Source organism: Zea mays, chromosome 5, assembly GCF_902167145.1.
Source record: "Zea mays cultivar B73 chromosome 5, Zm-B73-REFERENCE-NAM-5.0, whole genome shotgun sequence".
In the NCBI taxonomy this organism is placed as follows: Eukaryota; Viridiplantae; Streptophyta; class Magnoliopsida; order Poales; family Poaceae; genus Zea; species Zea mays.
Genome location: NC_050100.1, coordinates 67,392,853 through 67,412,321, shown reverse-complemented (window position 1 = coordinate 67,412,321; position 19,469 = coordinate 67,392,853). Strand labels below are relative to the sequence as shown.

The following is a 19,469-nucleotide window of genomic DNA, read 5'->3' as shown; positions in this document are numbered from 1 at the left end:
ACAAGGTCTGCTGGCCGGTTATAAAGAATGATATCATGGCTGCAGTTTCTTCTGTGTGTAGGAAATTTGCAAGTTTTGGAGTGCTTAATGCAACCTTACATCACTCTTCTACCTAACAAGGAAGCTGAGCAACCAAGAGACTTTCAGCCTATCAGCTTGGTACGTAGTTTTGCTAAGTTGATTGCTAAAATGTTGGCACATCGACTTGCACGCCAGATGCAGCAGATGGTGTCTCCCAATCAAAGTGCATTTATAAAGGGGCGCTTCATATAGGACAACTTCATGCTAGTTCAACAAAAGCAGCCCAGACTCCTCCAAATAGTAGACATCTCAAAGGCTTTTGATTAAGTTTCTCGGTCCTTTTTGCTTGAGGTCTTGCAGCACTTAGGCTTTGGCCAAATTTGGAGGGACATCATCAGTGAGTTACTCTCCACTTCTACTCAAGTGATTTTGAATGGGACACCCGGGGAGCGAATTTCTCACCGGCGAGGATTAAGACAATGAGACCCGTTATCGCCCATGCTTTTTATTCTAGTTGCGGATGCGTTCGAGCATATGATATCCAAGGCAGCTGCTGATTGTATGTTGCAGCTGTAAGATTAGGCACAAGACATGCGCTCTCGGCGGCGGTGCGCTCGCTCTCGGCGGCGGCGCGCCCCCACGCTCCGCGGCGGTGGTGGCGGAACACTCGCTCTTAGAGAGGAGTGGAGGGGGGAGTACAGTTGGCTGGCATGATGGCAACCGGAGAAGACGGTGCAGCTCGGTCACATGACTAGGAAGCGGAAGAAGGGCCGGGAGAAACCTGGGCAAATGATACCATGTAAGATTAGGCACAAAGAATAGTAGATAGATTATAGGAGATATGGTGTTACACATATATAGGCAAGGATGGCCGAGGGTTTATAGCATAAGAACCAATCAATGGAGATCATTGTCTAATAGAGATCAATCTATATATCCTAGCCATAAAGACATTATGCCCAAATAGAGGCGTGCAGGCCCAGCAAGGGCTGCCGCACCCTGTCTAACAGTAGCCAACTATCATCTTGAGCTCTCCATCGTATATCCCTCTATGCACATAATATGGTTCTTTTTATCCCCTCAGAGGCAATGGATATTGCTGTCACAATGAGCATTCTCTGGATCCACCTTCTCATGGCTTCCTCCGAATGCAGGTCCAGGGCTGTTAGAGTGGTGGACTCGCGGGAGCCTTCATTGTGGCGCTTTCGGGAGTGACCGACACAGCCTCGCGATGCAGGACAGAAAACAGACCCTTGATATAGCTTGTGGCTCCACATGCCAACCAGACACCCGAGCCTGGGGAATATTCCTGGAATTGGCCAGGGTTGGAGTCTGGTCTGAGCCAAGATCGGGGCAAGCCTCGCGGCGCTTGCTTGGCAGTCGTCCTCCAAGGTTGGGAGCCACTTTAGCATAGCCAAGCCCTAGTGCGAAGGTCATCTGCACAGGGACTTAGCTTCTCAGCTCTTTTCCCGAAGTGGCCTTTTCAAGGACCAACAAGCCATGCGCTAATGAGCAAGAGGGTGTGCGTGCACACCCGATGAGTGTAGCCACCAAGCCCCTGGCTAATTAGAGAACAGAGAGTTAATCCAGCTATAGTGGCGCTAATCCAGGAGCTTAATCTACCTCTATGTTTGATGCTCAACAGAGCAGCTTATAGAAACAGAACCATCCTCTCCCTTACCAATCTACAATACATGAAGGACTTAGTCCAAGGCACATAGAAGGCCACAAAGCCCAGGATAAGTCATCTAACAAATGTGATGTGTTGTGCTCTCTATTGGTTTTGCCTAGGTCGGGCCGTTGTTTCATTGTGCTTTGTTTCTTTTCTTCTTAATGAAATGATACTACATAGTATTAGAGACAAAAATTGAAACAATAAGAAGCATCGCATGGTCACTGAAGATTTCAGTGGCTAGTACTTATCCTCAACAAATGGAACATCAAATTATGTATCTTAGGCAGCAAAGAAGATAAGAAGTTCACACCGTACAGCAGCTTTGCTATACATGATAGTTGCCCAAAACGGTAGTGCTTAAGTACTACTCCCTCCGTCCACGAACGTTGGACGTTTTGGCCTAGGTACGGCTAAAGCTCTTCAAGGTTGGGGTGAGAAAAAAGTTGGTCATATTAGATCGCAGCTTGATCTTGCTAGAGAGCTGCTACATCAGTTTGACATCGCCCAAGACAGTAGAAGCCTTTCTCCTGAAGAAGTATGGTTTCGTAACAGATTAAAGCAGCACAGTCTTGCTCTTGCGTCCCTATGGCATTCCTTGGTTCGGTTGAGATCTCGAATCTGTTGGTTTTGGTTGAAAGACGGGGATGCGAATACTGCTTTATTTCATGCTCATGTGAGGTATCGCAAAGCTAAGAGTTTCATCCGCAGAATTGTTTCAGAGGATGGACAGGTCTTCACTGCCCAGGAAGAGAAGGCGGACTTGTTCACTGATTTCTATGTGAACCTTCTTGGTACTGCAACCAACAGGGGGGCTTGCGATTGATTTGGAGCAGCTTGGGGTTCCTAGTTTTAATCTGGAAGCTCTTCATAGCCCTTTTTCGGCAGATGAGGTGTGGAATACAATCATTAGTCTACCTCTGGATAAGGCGCCAGGGCCAGACGGGTTCACGGGTCATTTCTTTTTTTTTTCTCGAACACGCAAGAGAGTTGTGTATCATTTCATTAGAAGAAGGATGATAATTACAATGACCTAACACACCACTCACATACACACACAAACAACAAGAGGAATAACCGCCTTCTAACCGGGGTTGAACACAAAAGCTAGGTCCGAAAGACGGGTCAAGCCTTTGGCCCCCGCAAAACACCACATATTGAACTCGTCATTGGCTGAGGTAAGCAAACCAGCAATAGAAGGTTGAGCACCATTGCAAACACAGTCATTGTGGTGTCTCCAGATAGTCCAAGCCCTTAGGATCACCAAGGAGTTAAAGCCATCTCTGAGGTCCTTAGGAGTAACCTCAGCCGATTACTCCACCAAGCTTCAAAATTGATATCTTCCATCCTGGGGGAAAGGGCGGACAAGCCGACACGTTGGAGAAGAAGATACCAAAATTGCCTCGCGAGGACACAGGAAACAAGCAAGTGATGAATAGACTCTCTTTCCTGGTCACATAAGGGGCAAGAACTAGGATGGGGAAGACCCCTCTTAGCGAGTCGGTCAGCCGTCCAACATTTATTATGTAGGACCAACCAGAGGAAAAACTGACACTTAGGCAGCGCCCAGGTGCTCCACACTCTTTCAAAGCCCGCCAGGGAGGTAGAACCACAAAAACATTATCTCATAAGCAAATTTGGCCGAATAGATACCATTGGAAGAGAACCTCCAATAATGTTTATCTGGAACTCCCGGTTGAAGATCAATGCCAGCCACAACATCTGCCAGCAAAATGAAGTCAGCAATAACCTCCCAAGATACCACTCCCCTTAAATCCCCAATCCATGATGAGCTACACAGAGCATCAGACACTGTCCTTCGCTTCACCAGCCTTTGAGGAACCAAACTAAAAACATGAGGGGCCAAGTCAGCAATCCTCTGACCCAGGATCCATCTGTCATGCCAAAAAAGAGTGGACTGCCCATCACCCACTATGGAGGCCATTGCCAAAGAGCACAAGCTATCCAAGAACCGGTTTGAATGGAATGGCAAATCAGTCCAAGGTTTGGAAGAATCAGTTTTTTGGAGCCAAATCCATCGAACACGAAGGGCCCTATTTAAGCATTGAAGATCAGAGATACCAAGTCCCCCTAACTCTTTGGGGCGTGTTACCTTGCCCCAGGCCACCATACAATGACCACCATTAGCCTCTTTACGCCCTCTCCACAAGAACTCACGGCGGATTTTATCAATTGCTTTAATAGCCCACTTAGGCAAATCCAGAGCCATCATTTGATAAATAACAGTAGCAGTGAGCACAAATTGCACCTGGGTAGCTCTGCCAGCACGGGTCATCAAGTCAGCTTTCCAAGCCGGTAAGAGATCAGCCACCTTGTCAATAAGAGGCTGAAGCTGAGCTTTAGATAACTTCTTCAGGGAGAGAGGGAGACCCAAGTATTTAATTGGAAGAGTTTCAAATCTGCAGGGAAGGAGCTGCTGGACCAAATTCAAATCAGCATGTGTGCAACGGATGGGTACAATACTGCTCTTTGCTATATTAGTTCTCAACCCTGAAGCATCCCCGAACAGATCCAAAATCTTCACAGCAGTGTTTAGGTCCATGGGCTCTGGTTTTAGGAAGAGAGCCACGTTGTCTGCATAGAGCGAGATCCGGTGCTGAAAGGAATTAGAAGAAATGGGCTGCAGCAACCCATGCTCCTCAGCCTTGATAAACAGCATAATGAGGACATCCATAACAATTATAAAAAGCAGCGGAGACAAGGGGTCACCTTGCCGCAAGCCCCTTCTATGAGAAATGAACCTTCCAGGCACCCCATTGAGCAGGATCTGGGTGGAAGAGGTCATAAGAAAACCACTTATCACATCCCTCCACACGGGACCAAAGCCTAATTTTTCCAGAACCTCAAGAAGGAAAGGCCAAGAGACCGAGTCGAAGGCCTTGGGAATGTCCAGCTTCAAGAGAATTCTGGGCTGATTTTTAGCATGGAAAAATCTTGTCGTCTGCTGGACAAGCATAAAATTGTCTTGTATGAAGCGACCTTTGATGAAGGCGCTTTGAGCTTTAGAGACCAGCCCCTCCATATGACACCTCAACCTATTTGCAAGAACCTTAGTTACCAACTTGGTGAAACTGTGGATCAAACTAATGGGTCTGAAATCCTTGGTAGCAATAGCATCGTTATGTTTTGGTAGCAGCGCAATGAAAGCTGTGTTAAGGAATCTGAAATTCCTGAAGTCTCTCCCCCAAATAGTTGAAACAGCTGCCAGAATGTCATCTTTTATAATAGGCCAGCAACTTTAATAAAACTGCCCGGTGAACACATCGGGGCCAGGAGCCTTGTCCGCGGGGAGTTGCTTGATAGTGTTCAAGATCTCCTCCTCAGTAATTAAAAACTCAAGAGCCTGAAGGTCATGTTGCTGCAGTCCCAAGGCATCAAGGTTGATAATTTGGTTCTCTACACTTCACTTCCAATTAGATTCATATAAAAATCCCGGAAAACCTCAGCCTTCCCATCATGGGAGGTGAACAGCTGGTCTCCATCCCGAATTGAAGCAATAAAGTTCTTCCTCTTGCGAAATCTTGAGCAAGCATGAAATAACTTGGTGTTGGCATCGCCGTCCTTGAGCCAAGACAGCCGAGATCTGGTCCTAGCCACCGTCCTGAGCAAGGAAGCAAGAAACACGCAATGTTTCTTCAATTGCTGTAGCAGCCAGCGTTCGAGATCAGAAAGAGGTCTACAATCCCTTGTCGATTCTAGCTGCAACATCACTTCTCTAGCTAACTCGAGCTGTAACTTGAAGTTGCCCACTTTTTTGTCACTCCATCGCTGTAGCCCCTTGGTTGTAGCCTTGAACTTGAGGGAGAGAGATTTAAGGGGGCAAGCATTATTCTGTACAGAGTTCCAAGCATTAGAAACTGCATCATGAAAGCCCTCAAATTTTGTCCAAAAGGACTCAAAGTGAAATCTCCTCTTGCCCCGAAGATTATCCTTCAATCCAAGAAGGAGAGGACAATGATCAGAGCCCTCGGAAGCGGAACATTGGAGTAAGAAATCTGGGAATTTCTGCTCCCACTCCACGGAACAGAAGACTCTGTCTAGTCGTACCAACTATAAGGTATGTTGGTCCATTATCAAGTTTGATGTCATGGCTGCAATTTCCTGTGTTTGGGCTAGAAAGTTTGCCAACATGAAGTGGCTGAACTCTGCTTACAGCCTTACATCACTCACATACCAAAATTGGAAGGGGCTAACAAGGTCAAGGATTCTAGATCTATCAGCCACTGTTTTCAAGTCGTCCGATTAATCGCGATTAGTCGCCAAGTCGGTTTGGACCAATCGCGATTAATCGCCCAAGTCATCCGACTAATCGTGATTAATCGCCCTAGTCGGTCAGTCAGAACGACTAGCAAATCGTCCGACTTGAAAACATCAGCCTTATTCATAGTTTTGCAAAACTGATGTCTAAGCTTATGGCTAATAGATTGGCTGGTCAGTTGCAGCATCTCGTCTCGCCAAATCAATCTGCTTTCATCAAGAAAAGATTTATTCAAGGTAACTTTATGCTGGTTCAACATACTGCTCGTTTTCTGTAGCAGCAAAAACAGCCCCGTATCATGCTCAAATTGGACATTTCTAAGCTGTTTGATAGCGCTTCCTGGACTTTTTTTATTGAAGTTCTCCATAGGCTGGGTTTTGGACAGATTTGGTGCAACGTTGTTTGTGGTTCGTTGTCCTCGTCTTCAACTCAGATCATGCTTAGTGGATGTCCGGGAGAAGTCATATATCATCGGAGGGGTCTGCGGCAAGGGGGCCCGTTGTCACCTATGCTCTTTGTCTTGGTTATGGATGTCCTTAACACTATGGTGCAGCGTGCCTCGGATGAAGGGATTCTCCAGCCTCTCTCCTCTAGATTCCTCCATCACCGGATCTCTTTATACGCTGATGATGCGGTAGTCTTCCTTCGACCGAATGTGGTTGACATCGGGGCATTTAAGGGGATTCTGCATCTTTTTGGTGAAGCCTCTGGTCTGAAGACCAACATTCAGAAAAGTAACGTCTTCCCAATTCGGTGTGGTGAGGAAGATCTGGCTATTGTGCAGGCTTCTTTACCTTGCCAGCTATCTAATTTCCCATGCAAATATCTTGGGCTTCCGTTATCCCTGAAGCGTCTTTCTAGGCCGCAATTACAATCTATCATTGATCGTATTGCGGTCATGTTTTCGGGATGGAAGGCGGAGCTTATGTCCAAGGCAGGGCGAGCAGTTTATATCCAGTCGGTTATGACATCTAGATTTGTGTATTTGGCTATGGCCTTGGACCTCCCTGCTTGGGCAATCAAGGCTATTGACAGAAGAGCTTTCCTCTGGAAAGGTAAGAGACTGATAAGTGGCTGCATGGGCACTGCATCCAAGAGCTTGCCCCTTTGCCTCTATTCCTAGGAAGGTTACCAAAAGAAGAATGGTTAAGGATGCCTTGACTAACTTGAGTTGGGTGCAAGACGTTCAAGGAGCTCTTGCTTACGCTTTCTGGGTGCAGTTTTTGAACTTGGCTGAGAAAGACTGTCATGTTTGGAGTTTTCTAGTTCCGGTGACTATTCCTCTAAATCCGCTTATGCTGCTATGTTTTGTGGCTCGGTGTTCTTCAAGCAGGCTGATCGAATTTGGAAGACTTGGACCCCTAGCAAATGTCGGTTCTTTCTGTGGCTTATGGCTCACAACAAATGTTGGACAGCAAATAGGTTGGCTAAAAGAGGTCTGACTCAATCGCTTTTTTGCCCACTTTGTGATCAACATGATGAGACTATCAATCACTTGCTGGTAGGCTGCTCCTTTGCATGTCTTTTCTGGTTCGAATTGTTCAGGCCGTTTGGATTGCAGGGCTTCATTCCAGGACAGGATATTGAGGATTTTAATGTCTGGTGGTGTTCCAATAGTGCTCGGCTAGATGGGCTGAGTAAGAAGGGCTTTGACTCTTTGGTCGCTCTAGGTGCTTGGATGCTGTGGAAGCATAGAAATGGTGTTGTCTTTAATGGTTCCTCTCCAAGCGTGGTGGTGGCCGTTCGGCTGGCTAGGGAGGAAGCTCTATTGTGGTCCTTGGCGGGAGCTAAGGGGGTTTCCTTCCTCCAAGCTCAGAGCCATATGGGATAGTTTCTTTGTTGTTAGTGTTGGGGTGTCTGCCAGCTAACAGGCACTCTGCCCCTGCTCTGGCTGGGTGGGGTTTCTAGTGTGTGTGTGTGTGTGTGGTGGGGGGAGGGGGGGTTCGCTTTGTAAGATTATGTTCCGGGGGTCTTTCCCCTTTTTCTTCTTAATACAATGAGACGCAGCTCTCCTGCGTGTTCGACAAAAAAATATTTCCACCATCGTTTGACACTAACGGGAGCCGAGGTGTCTAAACGAAGCCAACGCCCCTCGGCCAGTCCGTTCTAATTCCCCACACAAGCTAACTCTGGATAAAAGCTCCTCGTCTCGACCTCTTCCCTACGCCGCCTCCCTCACTCATCCACAAAATCGCTACCTCTTCCCAGTCCTAGGACCAGGAGACAGACGGCGAGCAGCGGCCCGTGGCGTCTCGGCGCTTTCGCATGGACAACGAACAAGGGAGCAGCAACGCTCAGTCCTCCAATTCGGAGTCCGATCCGAGTTGGGTGTTTCGTTCTCCGGCAGCTGCCGACAGCAAGGAAAGCTCATGGAGGTCGTCCTCGTGCTGCCCGCAAGGCTCCCCGCAACCCCATCCGCCACCACAACCTCTACTACCCATACATCAGAAAGGGGCAACGACAAGGTGTGAAGCATTGGGATCCCGATGAGGTGGATCTGTCTGATAATACTATGGCTGAAGAAAAGAAGGCAGATGGGGGTCAGGTTGGAGTCAAGGAAGAGGGTGGTCAAGCGGCAGCAAGAAGATGTGGTTCAACCGGCGTCCAAGCATGGGGAGAAGAAAGAAGATGCAGAGGAAGAAGGGGATCTAAGCCGCGTCCAACGAAGGAAGTGATGAAGCAGCGTCAAAAAAGAACAAGTAATGTTACTCGGTAGTTCTGCAATTCATGTGATCATGCTGTGGATGTTGACAGTAGACAGTTAATCTATCGAACATGTCGTTAATTTCTGGTACTCGGTCGTTCATGCTAGTAGGATATGTTTCATGTGATTATGTCGTTAATCTGCAGTTCATGGGTATTTTTCTCAATTGTTTTCACTTCATCATTCAAGTTAATCTATCGAACATGCCGTGAAACTGATCATTTTTGCTGGTATTGCTTGATGTACAGAGAAAAATGGGATGAGAAAAAAAATAGGATGAACAAGAACCATGCATACCTGCTTGCTGATTCAATGGTACAGGTATTCGGATCAGGTATGTATTCATCAGGTATGTATGCAGCATCATCTAACTGTACATTTAGATAAGGGAGGAAAGGCCTAATTGGATTCTGAGACATGTTGGTGCTTTTGTGCTTTGGTAGGTTGGCTGTTTGTATCATGGCGTTACAGCTTTATATAGAAGTTGTTGGGCGCCAAAGTGTTACTGTGTGCCAAATATTTGTTTTTCCCTGTGAAAAAAAGTGGTGCCATGTGATGGTTCGTGAAATTATTTTACTTTTTGTAGGCCAAACAGGAGTTAGCAAAAGCTTGGCGCCAAGAGGAGATGGACAGTTTTGGCGCAAGAAGTTGTTGCTGCAGGCTTGACGTCAGCATCCAACTAACGCTTGGGTGCCATATCTATTTAGGATTAGCTTTAATACTCAGCAGCTGCTATTTACTCCAGCCTTGTAATCAACCAAAAAATAGGATACATGCGTCTTTTACCGCTGCTACTAATCTGTCTTACAATTGCTAGAACGTCCAACTTTCATGGACGGAGGGTGTATTAGATTAAATGTTATCAAAGGTACATTAGCTTATGCAGGAGTTTCAGACAGGTCCATCAACTCTAAAAGTTGATTTAGGGCCCTTAAACTTTTTAAGTTGTTCACAGCAAGTCTATAGTGGTCCACTTATGCATCTAGCAACGACATGGCAAGCTGATTAGGCAGTTTCCTGTTAAGGAATTTTGTCGAGCAGGTCATTAATGCGTGAGGACCAGTATGACGCCGGCGCCATGCTTATCGAAGCCAGCCACGCGTCCCTGCCCCTACGCCACACCGCTGTGGCAACCCACAAACCGACCATGCTCCCCCCCCCAACACACACACTCGCCTGACGCTGCCCCCACAAGCTGCACGACACTAGTCGGCCACTCGCCTGACGCTGCCCCCACAAGCTGCACGGCACTAGTCGGCCGCTCCTGTCCTCACCTGCACCCCGCATGCCATTCTTCCTCACCTGCGAGAGATATGCGGGAAAGTACATTCCCGTGGCAGGGACACACATCCTAGATGCTACTACTTGTTAGTTTTTTATTATTGTTATTGTTGTTGTTGTTGTTGTTGTTATTATTATTATTATTATTATTATTATTATTATTATTATTATTATTATTATTATTATTATTATTACTATTATTATTATTATTATTATTATTATTATATAGTCTAAGCTAAAAAAACCTAGTAAAAATCCTAAAATGACATGGATTTAACTGGAGGGGGTAGGCACTTTCTAACCTTTGCAACCACATACAGAAGCTCCTCATGTGACAAGACAGGCGCTTTGCGGTATAAACGATATAGATTAGCCCCAATTCCACCATGAGGTAACCAATCAGCAGGGGCAAAATTTACAGCCTCGGCACAGTTCAAACCTGAACTTTGAATGATACATTTAAAATTTTGGTACATGATAATATCTGGGGGGAATTACTGGCCTGAATTACCTAAATTGAAGCCACCATGGAATGACCTGGGGAAGGTGATGATGAAGTTTCCAGGTTCCTGAAGAGAGCCAACAAAAAGAAGAGTTCAAGTGAAATATACCGGAAGTCCTTAAAACTTTTCTGGGGATGCCATCTAGGTCCGTGAACTACTAATTTGAAGTTCCAAGTCCATAATAAAAAGCTTCCTACTCAGTGTTAATTCACCTACTTGGCATCTCTAACACCATCTTAAAATGTTTAACGTCTTGCTAGCATAGATGTCAGCATAACACACCTTGTAAGCATACATGTCAGCACATCACACCTTGTTAGCATACACATTATCATTGAAATGGTATACCACAGGTTTTGGATGTCAGGTAAACCACCTAGCAAGTACAGGGACATGATGAAACTGCAGATTAATAGTTTGGGAACCTTGATAACACCCTTGGACAAATTAGGGACCACTGACATGTTTTTCAAAACTCGACCTGCGAGGGTAAGACCGTCCTCACGGCATTATATTAAGAAGACCTTCTCACGCAGGTCGAAAAAAACCCCGAACCTCTGCCCCACCCATACACAGCGGCATCGAAGCCCATGTGAGAACAACCGCGACCAGGGCCGGGCCTTAGACATGTGCTTTGGTGTGGGACAAACGAGGGGATTTTTTTAACCACGTCCTGAAAATTCGCTCCCACGGGGAGTCGAACCCAGGACTGAGGAGTGCTACTCCAGCCAACTGACCCAGGCTCAGTTCTTATCTTCTAACCTAGTGACAATTAATTTTGGTAGTTTGACATAGGGAACAAAACCAGTAAAGAAATACTTGTACAATTATGCACAAGCAGAATTTTAAGAGTGAGAAGAAAAAAATCCATATTGACCAATGCTAAGATCATGTCAACAAACATCCGTGAATACCAATTGTATCAAAATGTATTTGATGTGAGAAAACAAAGCGTCCACCAACCTGCATCACGCTATATACTGGAACGCTATTTGCTTGTAAAATAGATGGATTCAGCATTGTGACAAGGTGAAAAAGCAGATCCGGTTGTGCATCAAACAGATCAGGTAAGGCCTGGCGCATAACCTGCAGTTGTATATATTAAATATAAAATTACAAATAATATAGAACTAGCAATTCTTGCAGACAGCTGTGAGCAAGATTTTGGTAACAAAATTCACACGGTAAGTGGGTACCGATGTGTATGTTTTTCCCCTAATATCAAATTATCAATGCACAAATATGTTAGCGTGTTGTGTATATTGTAATGGGCCTTGGCCCACATTTCAAGATAAATACAATATATCCCCTACCCAATTAGGGTTAGGGTTTCATTCTATCCAACATGGTATCAAGCCACTTCCTCATCCCCCTCCTCCTCCCCTTCCCCTAGCCGCCGGGATCTCCCTCCCGCCAGCCGTCACCACCCTGCGGTGCTGCCATGGCTCTACACAGCGACCCTCCCCTGCCAACAGCACCAACCCTGCCGCTGTTCTTCCCAGCCAGCCGCCGGCGGATCCTCCCGTCGCCCACGAGCTCTTCCATGGCTGGCTTCCCTACTATGACTCCTCCCGAGCGTCGGCGACCATCCACGGGGTCGACGCCCTCCTTCCTCGTGTCGGCAACGCATCCTGCGCATCGACAACATTCCCCTCGCCCTCGGCTACTCCCCCACCGCCGGCATCACCACCCTGGTCCCGTCGCCTACGGCCCTTCCTCACCCACGACGCCAGCGCAAGCTGGTCTCTCGCCGTAGGGCCCTTCCTCGTCTCTTGCGGCGTCGGCGATGCCCACATCCACCAGTAGCCCGTTCGGCTTCCTCTCCCTACCCTCAACCGAATGGGTACCGTGCTCGACCACCAGGGCAGCCTACCCTCGACCGTGCACCTCTCCTTCACGCAGTTGAGCCCCTCTCCTCCCCGACGACCGCGCTCTTCAGCCCATTGCCTCTGCTCTCTATCCCATGGCGGCTGGGCTGTCGTCCGGCCTCTCCTTCCCCACTACGGCTAGTGCTGCCGCCATGTTTCTTGCTCAGGCGAGCAGGCTAACGGCGCCTAGGGTCGGCCTCTCCCCTGCCACGACTGGCACTGTGTTGTCTAGAGCCTCGCCTGAGCCACCTCTACAACGCCACACCCCGGTGGCCCCTGCGCCTCCTCTGTAGCCCGCCTTTACCACCTTGTGTGTCGCGGTCAGGCCACCATCGTTGCCTCTTCTCCACACAGCGTATGTGGCACAACCGCGTTGTCCACCACCGGCGCCCCCTCCCCCGCGGTCACAGCCTTCCTGCATGATGCTGACGGCCCTCACGTGGCCCACTCCCTCGCTATGGATGCGACCAACAGTGTCGCCTCCCTGCTTGCACCTTGTCCTTGCTGCTCCCGGTGCCGCCGCTAGCTCCCCCTGCTTTGACGCGGCCCCTTACACCAATCCCTTGACGCCTATCCTTCGCTCTGTCGTGGTCCATGTGCCTCCCTACCGTGTGCGTGTCTCTCTTCACGATGGCCAGCTTTTTCGGGGCACATTCATGGCCTTTGATAGAGTCATGAACCCGGTTCTCAGTGACTGCTCGAACTCTTCCACCCGCCTGCCTCCATCCACCCTCAGGAGGGTCGCCACGCTATTGGACCATTTGTGTTTCGTAGTGTCGTGATTATCTCGATGACGATCGAAGCCTTGTCGTCATCACAACCCATGATCATCGTCAACATGCTCGCCACTCCCGGACCTAGCCCCCCTCCCGGTGGCTTTGTGGGGGCTCCTCCTCCTGGCTCTCTCCTCGTACACCATGTCTTCGCAGCCCCTCCCACTCCTATCGATTGGGTTACCGACTTTGACGCCTTGTACCAAACCACTCCTAACCCCAGTATTGTCTCTTTACCCCATCCTCATAGCCCCTACCCTGACGGTGAGCTCGCCGCCGCGATACCACCCCCCTGGCCGACCTGCCACCTCCCGTGCCAGCCAGTACGATCATGGACGCAAGCGCACGCACCTCTCTAGTCGAGGCCTTTCGCCACCTTTCCTGCCCGCGCCCTAGCCAAATCTCCTAAATCTCCTACCTCGACCGGTGTCGCCCCCTTCTCCGGTGGCGAGGTTCCGGTCACCGCCCTGCCCCCCCCCCCCCCCCCCACCACCACCACCCGCGGCTGGCGTGCTCGCAGGGGCTCCTACCGCCCCAATGGCACCATTCCTCGTCGCCTCCCCGACTCCAACCTCCACCCAAGTGACGTCGCCCTCCCCTACAGTCGTTGATCCGTGCAGGGAGCTGTTGGGCGGCATGCCTCTCCCCTCTACATTGTCATCATCGCGGCCACCACTCCCACGGCCGACCCTCCTCACGTGCAGGCCTCAGCGCCCCTGCCCCCTCCTGTGCCGACCATCAACGCCCTCTTGTCACCTACGCACCACCTGCCTCACCCTCCCGCCAGTCGCCACCACCCAGTCGGTGCCTTGACCACCCCCACAACGACCCCTCCCCTGTCGGCCACCCCTGCCCCCACTGTGTTTGCCGGCAACCCACGTCTGTGCGACTTCTTGTCCAATGTACAGTGCGCGGGTGCGGCCACGACAGACGAGTAACGAACCTCGAACTCCAATTGTGGCCTCCCTCCTTGCGCCAACGACTACCCCCGTGTGCCCGCTCTTGTCCCCACGCTCCACCTTCCCTCCCTCGTGCCCCTCGCCACGGGTGCTCTCTCCACCTCCACACCGCACCCTATGGCAGCGACTACCACGTCAACCGACCCCATCGAGCTAGCTCCACCACTGTTCGCCACTACCTCCTTAGGCTAACTCCATGTGTCTGATCCCCTGACGCCCGTTCTTCACCAAGCTACGTTCCACGTGCCTCCCTAGTCCCTACCATGTGTGTGCCTCCCTTCACAACGATCAGCTTCTTCAAGGCACGTTTGTGGCCTTCGATCAGGTCATGAACCCTGTTCTCCGTGATTGTGTCGAGCTCCACCACCCTCTAAGAGCATCTCCAACAATGCCTCAAACTGGTGTCTCAAACTGAAATATAGTGCTCTGTGAAGAAAAAACTAATCCAACATTGCCTCATTTTATAAAATTTGGTCAAAAATTATAGGGCACCCTCTCAAGTGCCTCAAATATACTACATTGTAGTGGGATGCCCTATAATCTAGATTTAGGGCTTTACTGTTGGAGCAGAATATTTTGTTGGTGCCCTAAATTCTATAAAATATACTTATTTTTAAATTATAGGGCATTTTTATACATCACACTGTTGGAGATGCTCTAAACGGCTGCCACGCTCCAGGACTATTTCTGTTTCGCGATGCCAAGATTGTCTCTATGACGATCGAGACCTTGTCGTCTCCACCACCCATGCTCGTCGTCATCATGCTCGCCACTAGCGCCCTCCCCACTGGCTCAGTGGGGGTGCCTCCGCTAGCTCTCTCCTCGTATCCGATGTCATCACAACCCACTCCTACTCCCATCAACTGAGTTGTCAACTCTGGCGTCTCGTACCACACCACTCCTGACCTCGGTACTGTCTCTTTACCTCGTCCCCACAACCCCACCTTGGTACTAAGTTGTTAAGGCGTGAGAGGAGCGAAAGATGTGGCAGTTGCGGCTTGACGGAGAGGAAAGCTGGAGTGGGCGAGCAACCTTGTTTTCAGAGCGACTTAAGCCCTAAGTAAAGGCATGGCGCTCTAGGGACACCTTAAAACCCATGAACACTCGTACATCAGAACATTGAAGTTTTATGAAAAGAGATATTGATACTGACGACAATGATGTAATATACTAATATACCTGCTCAAAGGCATTTGCTTTTGCTCCAGGCACCCCATACCAACATTTTGGCTCACCCCTAAAGCATAAGAATAATCACATTGTGATATAAGATGAAGTGGCTACATGTTTTGTTAACATACAACTTCTTATATAAGGTCAAGACAATTTCATCCATTCATAAATATAAGATGTTTTAGACTTTTGTTGTCCAGGAAAATATAATGTTATGTGCTTTCAAGGATATTGTGATGTGGCCATAGTATTATAAGATAACCACGACAAATACTCTTGCACGGGCTTCAATGGCACACCAAAGCATGACAAAGGCTCTTTACCTAGATAAGAAGTCTTTTAAGCATCAATTTTCATGCTCTGTGGGTCAAGTTTATAATTCTTCAGAAAAGGAAATTTCCTCATTCATCACCAAAAGTACCTAATGCTAATGACATGTGATGCTCTTAAAGTACATGAAGACGACAGCAATCGTTTTTCTCCTTTTTTACTGTTTGATTCCATACGTAAACCTACCCAAACATCATTGTGGTTAGTTAGGCACCAGTGTGATTAAAATTATGTTTAAGCGACGTTGAAACTACGTCAAAACGCTAAATAGAGGTTGAAACCGCGTTTTGGTGTTCTAAACTGTAAAACGCAGTGTTTCATGCGTTTTACAGCATTAGCTACTTTTGGGCCCAATCTGTTAGTTACTTTTGAGTCCAATTCCGCTCATGGGTGAAGTTTTGGTAAGCCAGTTTTGGTAAGCCACTAACCTCTTTGTTTTCGTATTTAACTTCGTTATTGTCTGAAATTATGATATATGTGTACTTTCCTATGTTGCTTATTTGTTTAAACGTTTAAAAGTCAAAACTTCACCCATGAGCGTTTCAACGTTTTATCGTTTTAATAACCTTGTTGGGCACTCAAGCTTACTATTAGAAACTAATGAAGGTGCCTTTGTTCATGTTTTCTCAACTTTTCGGCGATAACATCCTTCGCAATACTCGAGTACTTGAACATGGTGGAACTACTCCTTCCAAGGTAATTGTGTATTTCTTTGATGTCTAATGACACAAATACTGAAAGTGAAAAGCATGGAATATAGAGGGTTAGTTTTCACATGAACCACTCAATGTTTTGACCTAACCAAATGATCCCAAATGGATCATAATCAGTTAAAAATGGAAGCATTTGTTAAATGAGCTCTATAAAATTTTCAGAACTGAAGAAATTAACCTATGAACATAAGCTAAAAGCCAAGTTTCATAGGACGGAGATTAGACTTGCTATGTTACATGGTGCAAAATGTTGTCCTACAAAAAGATATCATATTCAGGGTGTATTTGGTTTAGCTTTTGGCTTTAGCTTTTGCCCCCTAAAAGTCAAACCAAAGGGCTGGATCCAAAAGGCAGTTTTTTTCTAAAATGCGACTTTCTCCCAGTGCAAAATTGAAAGCACCACTGGACCTGCTTCTAACGGCTTTCAAATGGAATTGTGAAAATATATATGGAAGAACTTTTAGCGGCTTTTAGTGGGTTCTACCAAACGGTTTTAGGATTTTTAACAGCTCACACCCTATGTAGCTTTTTTCACAGCTCACAACCCACAGCGGCTTTTTTCACAGCCACAACCCAACCAAACAAACCCAACAGATAAGCGTTGCAAAAATATGTACATTGCATTAAATTTGTGGTCATACAAGAAGGGACAAGGGGAAGCTTGTCCAACACCGGTTGAGATGGTTTGGACATGCCCCACGGCCAACGACCTCCAAATGTGCCAGTACGTAATGGGATCCTAAGGCGCGATGTAATGGAAAGAGAGACAGGAGAAGACCGAAGTTGACATGGGAAGAGACTATAAACGGAGACTTGAAAGGATGGAAAATACCCAAGATTTAGTCTTGAATAGGAGTGCACGGAAAACAACTATTCACGCGCTTGGACCTTGATTTGTGGCTTCCGTTGGGTTTCAACTCTAGCCTACCCCAACTTGCTTGGCACTAAAAGGCTTTGTTATTGTTGTTGCAAAGAAATTAACCTATGAACTAGAAAAAAACAAGTAACGAAAATTTGCATATCTAAATGTGTTGCAAGCATGAAGACAGATGGACCATGAGTGTTCGATCAATGGTACATGCAGGTTTTCTGCGATCTGTTCCAAATTCTCTTGAACTACATAATAAAGAAGGTAATTTCTTGATGTTCTTAGTGTTAAACGTATTTGCAAATCTACCTATATAAAGTTAAGTCATTGGCACTGCCTTGCTCTAAACGTAAAACAAATAGATTTACATGTTTTCTAAAACTAATAATAAGAAGATAACAGTGCAGCAAGCCAGCAAGACAGCAAGTAGAGATGGGGAAACACTCAATAGTACCAAATCTCACTATTTGCAGTAAGTTAGTTGGGGGAGGGGGGTATGCGTACCAATGCAAATAATTTATTGAATAGAAACAATGGTCCTCAACATGCCAACAAAATGACGAAAACAGCATCCCTATGTAGAGCCATGGGACCATGACACCAGGAATTTTATCCTTGACTGTCCTAAGAACTGAGCCAGGCAGATTCGGAAAATTGTTCAAATTCCACGGGCTTGAACAGTATTTCTGCCACGTCTCTAGGTCCATAGATGATGGCACTGTATCACCAAGACGAGGAAACCCGCTCCCATAAATTGAAGTGTCCAAGTCACTCCCATACATAACCTCAAGTTCCCCTGCCTTCCCCTCCACAATCTCCCAGAACTGCTTCTCAATTTGAATACGGCTGGGATTCCTCTGCCCAAACCATCTCTTTCTCACCCTGTCGTCAAACCGCCGGAAAGTCTCAAGCAAGCAGGACTTCCTCCTTTGGATAAACCCAAAACAATCTCTATCGGAGTTGAGGCAATCTGAGCAATACCAATTCCCTGGAGGCACTCGCTCGAGCGGCGGCGACAAACAGTACAAATGCCAGCCTTTATCACAGCGATCGCATAGGAGCATGACATCCCCATGTAACCCACTACTACACTGCTCACAAACTTGATCCACTTCATCATTAAACACGGTAGACGCGGCATCAGACTTTCTCCTTTTCCGCTTCCGGACACCAGCAGACACCTCATCGACTGTGGTAACCACAGCATCAGAGTTCCTCCTCGTCCGCTTCTGGGCAACAGCAGATGCCACATTATTTCCAGTGATGTTAACAACACGGCCATAACGACCATGAGATGTCCCTCTGCCTAATTCCTTGCGTGAGAAATTTCTCCTTTTCCGGCCTGTAACCTCCTCAACCATCTCCCCAGTAACAGATATGTTGCTCTCTTCGTCCTGTGAACGAGAAACCGATGGTCGATCATCAGATCCGGGCCGTGGCTGCTTCCTTCCCTTGTTCCCATGCTGTGGGTTGGCGAACTTCTCATAGCCATAGAGATGCTCGTAATATAGCTGCGCAAGCACGTGCTTGGCGCACTCTGATATGTGCATTGGCGCCTTATCATCAACGAGGCGGACGACGTCGCCCCAGCGCTTCCCCTCACAGGCACCGTAGTAACCGCCGAAGCGCTTGACAGCATGGAACAGGCGGCAGAGGTCGAGCGGGCGACCATCCGAGAGAGAGGGCGACTTGGGAAGGCCCTTCCTGCGGCCACGGCGATGTGCGGAGGAAGCCCCGAGGAAACGGCGATAGTCGAGGAGGAAGGTGTCGGGGTCAGCGGGGGCGGGGCGGGCGAGGAGGCGGTGGATGGGCTGCCTCTTGGTGGGGAAGGAGAGAGCCTTGAAGTCGAGGGCGTAAGGCGGGGACCATGAGGACGGCGGGACGATGCGGCAGATGCCGTAGGGCTCGGCGAGGGGGCGGATACGGGCGACGTAGGCGAGGGGGTCGGCGAACTCCTCGTCTGTGGGGTGGAAGACCGGCGCCTCAGGGACGGAGGTGGCTGTGGCAACGGCAGGAGGGGCCCCTTTGCCCATGGGCGGTTAGGTTTAGAGGTCAGCGAAGAATGGCAAGTGAGGAAGAAGGTGGGGATAGCGGTTTGGGCTGCCTAAAACAATTCCAAGTATACTCGCTTATACAAATTCCAGGAATTATATGTATCCAAAGTATACTCGCTTATCTTTACCACTGTATACTCCACCCGTTTTAATTTTACAAAACCCATCAAACCAAATTACCCCACACTCATAACCTTCACTAAATCTATAAAACAAATTACACTCAAACTTAACACACTATTAAAATTAACGGTTTAGATGGTTAAATATC

At 47.9% G+C, this 19,469-nt stretch overlaps 1 protein-coding gene across 4 annotated transcripts in view; it reads right to left on the bottom strand.

The window, feature by feature from the left end:
• The window catches only part of LOC103626493 (lysine-specific demethylase 5B), a 31,317-nt gene extending 12,038 nt beyond the window's left edge, over positions 1 to 19,279 (bottom strand). Inside the window, exons 1-5 of one of the 4 annotated variants that reach the window (XR_004849437.1) lie at positions 17,649 to 19,265; positions 15,240 to 15,297; positions 11,424 to 11,546; positions 10,469 to 10,526; positions 10,260 to 10,396 (exon numbers count right to left, since the gene is read on the bottom strand). Coding sequence is in view for 2 of the 4 variants with exons in the window: in XM_008646910.3 (XP_008645132.1) it covers positions 10,260 to 10,396; positions 10,469 to 10,526; positions 11,424 to 11,546; positions 15,240 to 15,297; positions 17,649 to 19,177 (1,905 nt within the window). In the remaining 2 variants the exon portion in view is untranslated. Of the gene's footprint in view, positions 1 to 10,259; positions 10,397 to 10,468; positions 10,527 to 11,423; positions 11,547 to 15,239; positions 15,298 to 17,648 lie in introns of all 4 variants that reach the window. The other 3 variants (XR_004849436.1, XM_008646910.3, XM_020538407.3) reach the window with 3 other exon arrangements.
• Between the last annotated feature and the right edge of the window lie 190 nt (positions 19,280 to 19,469).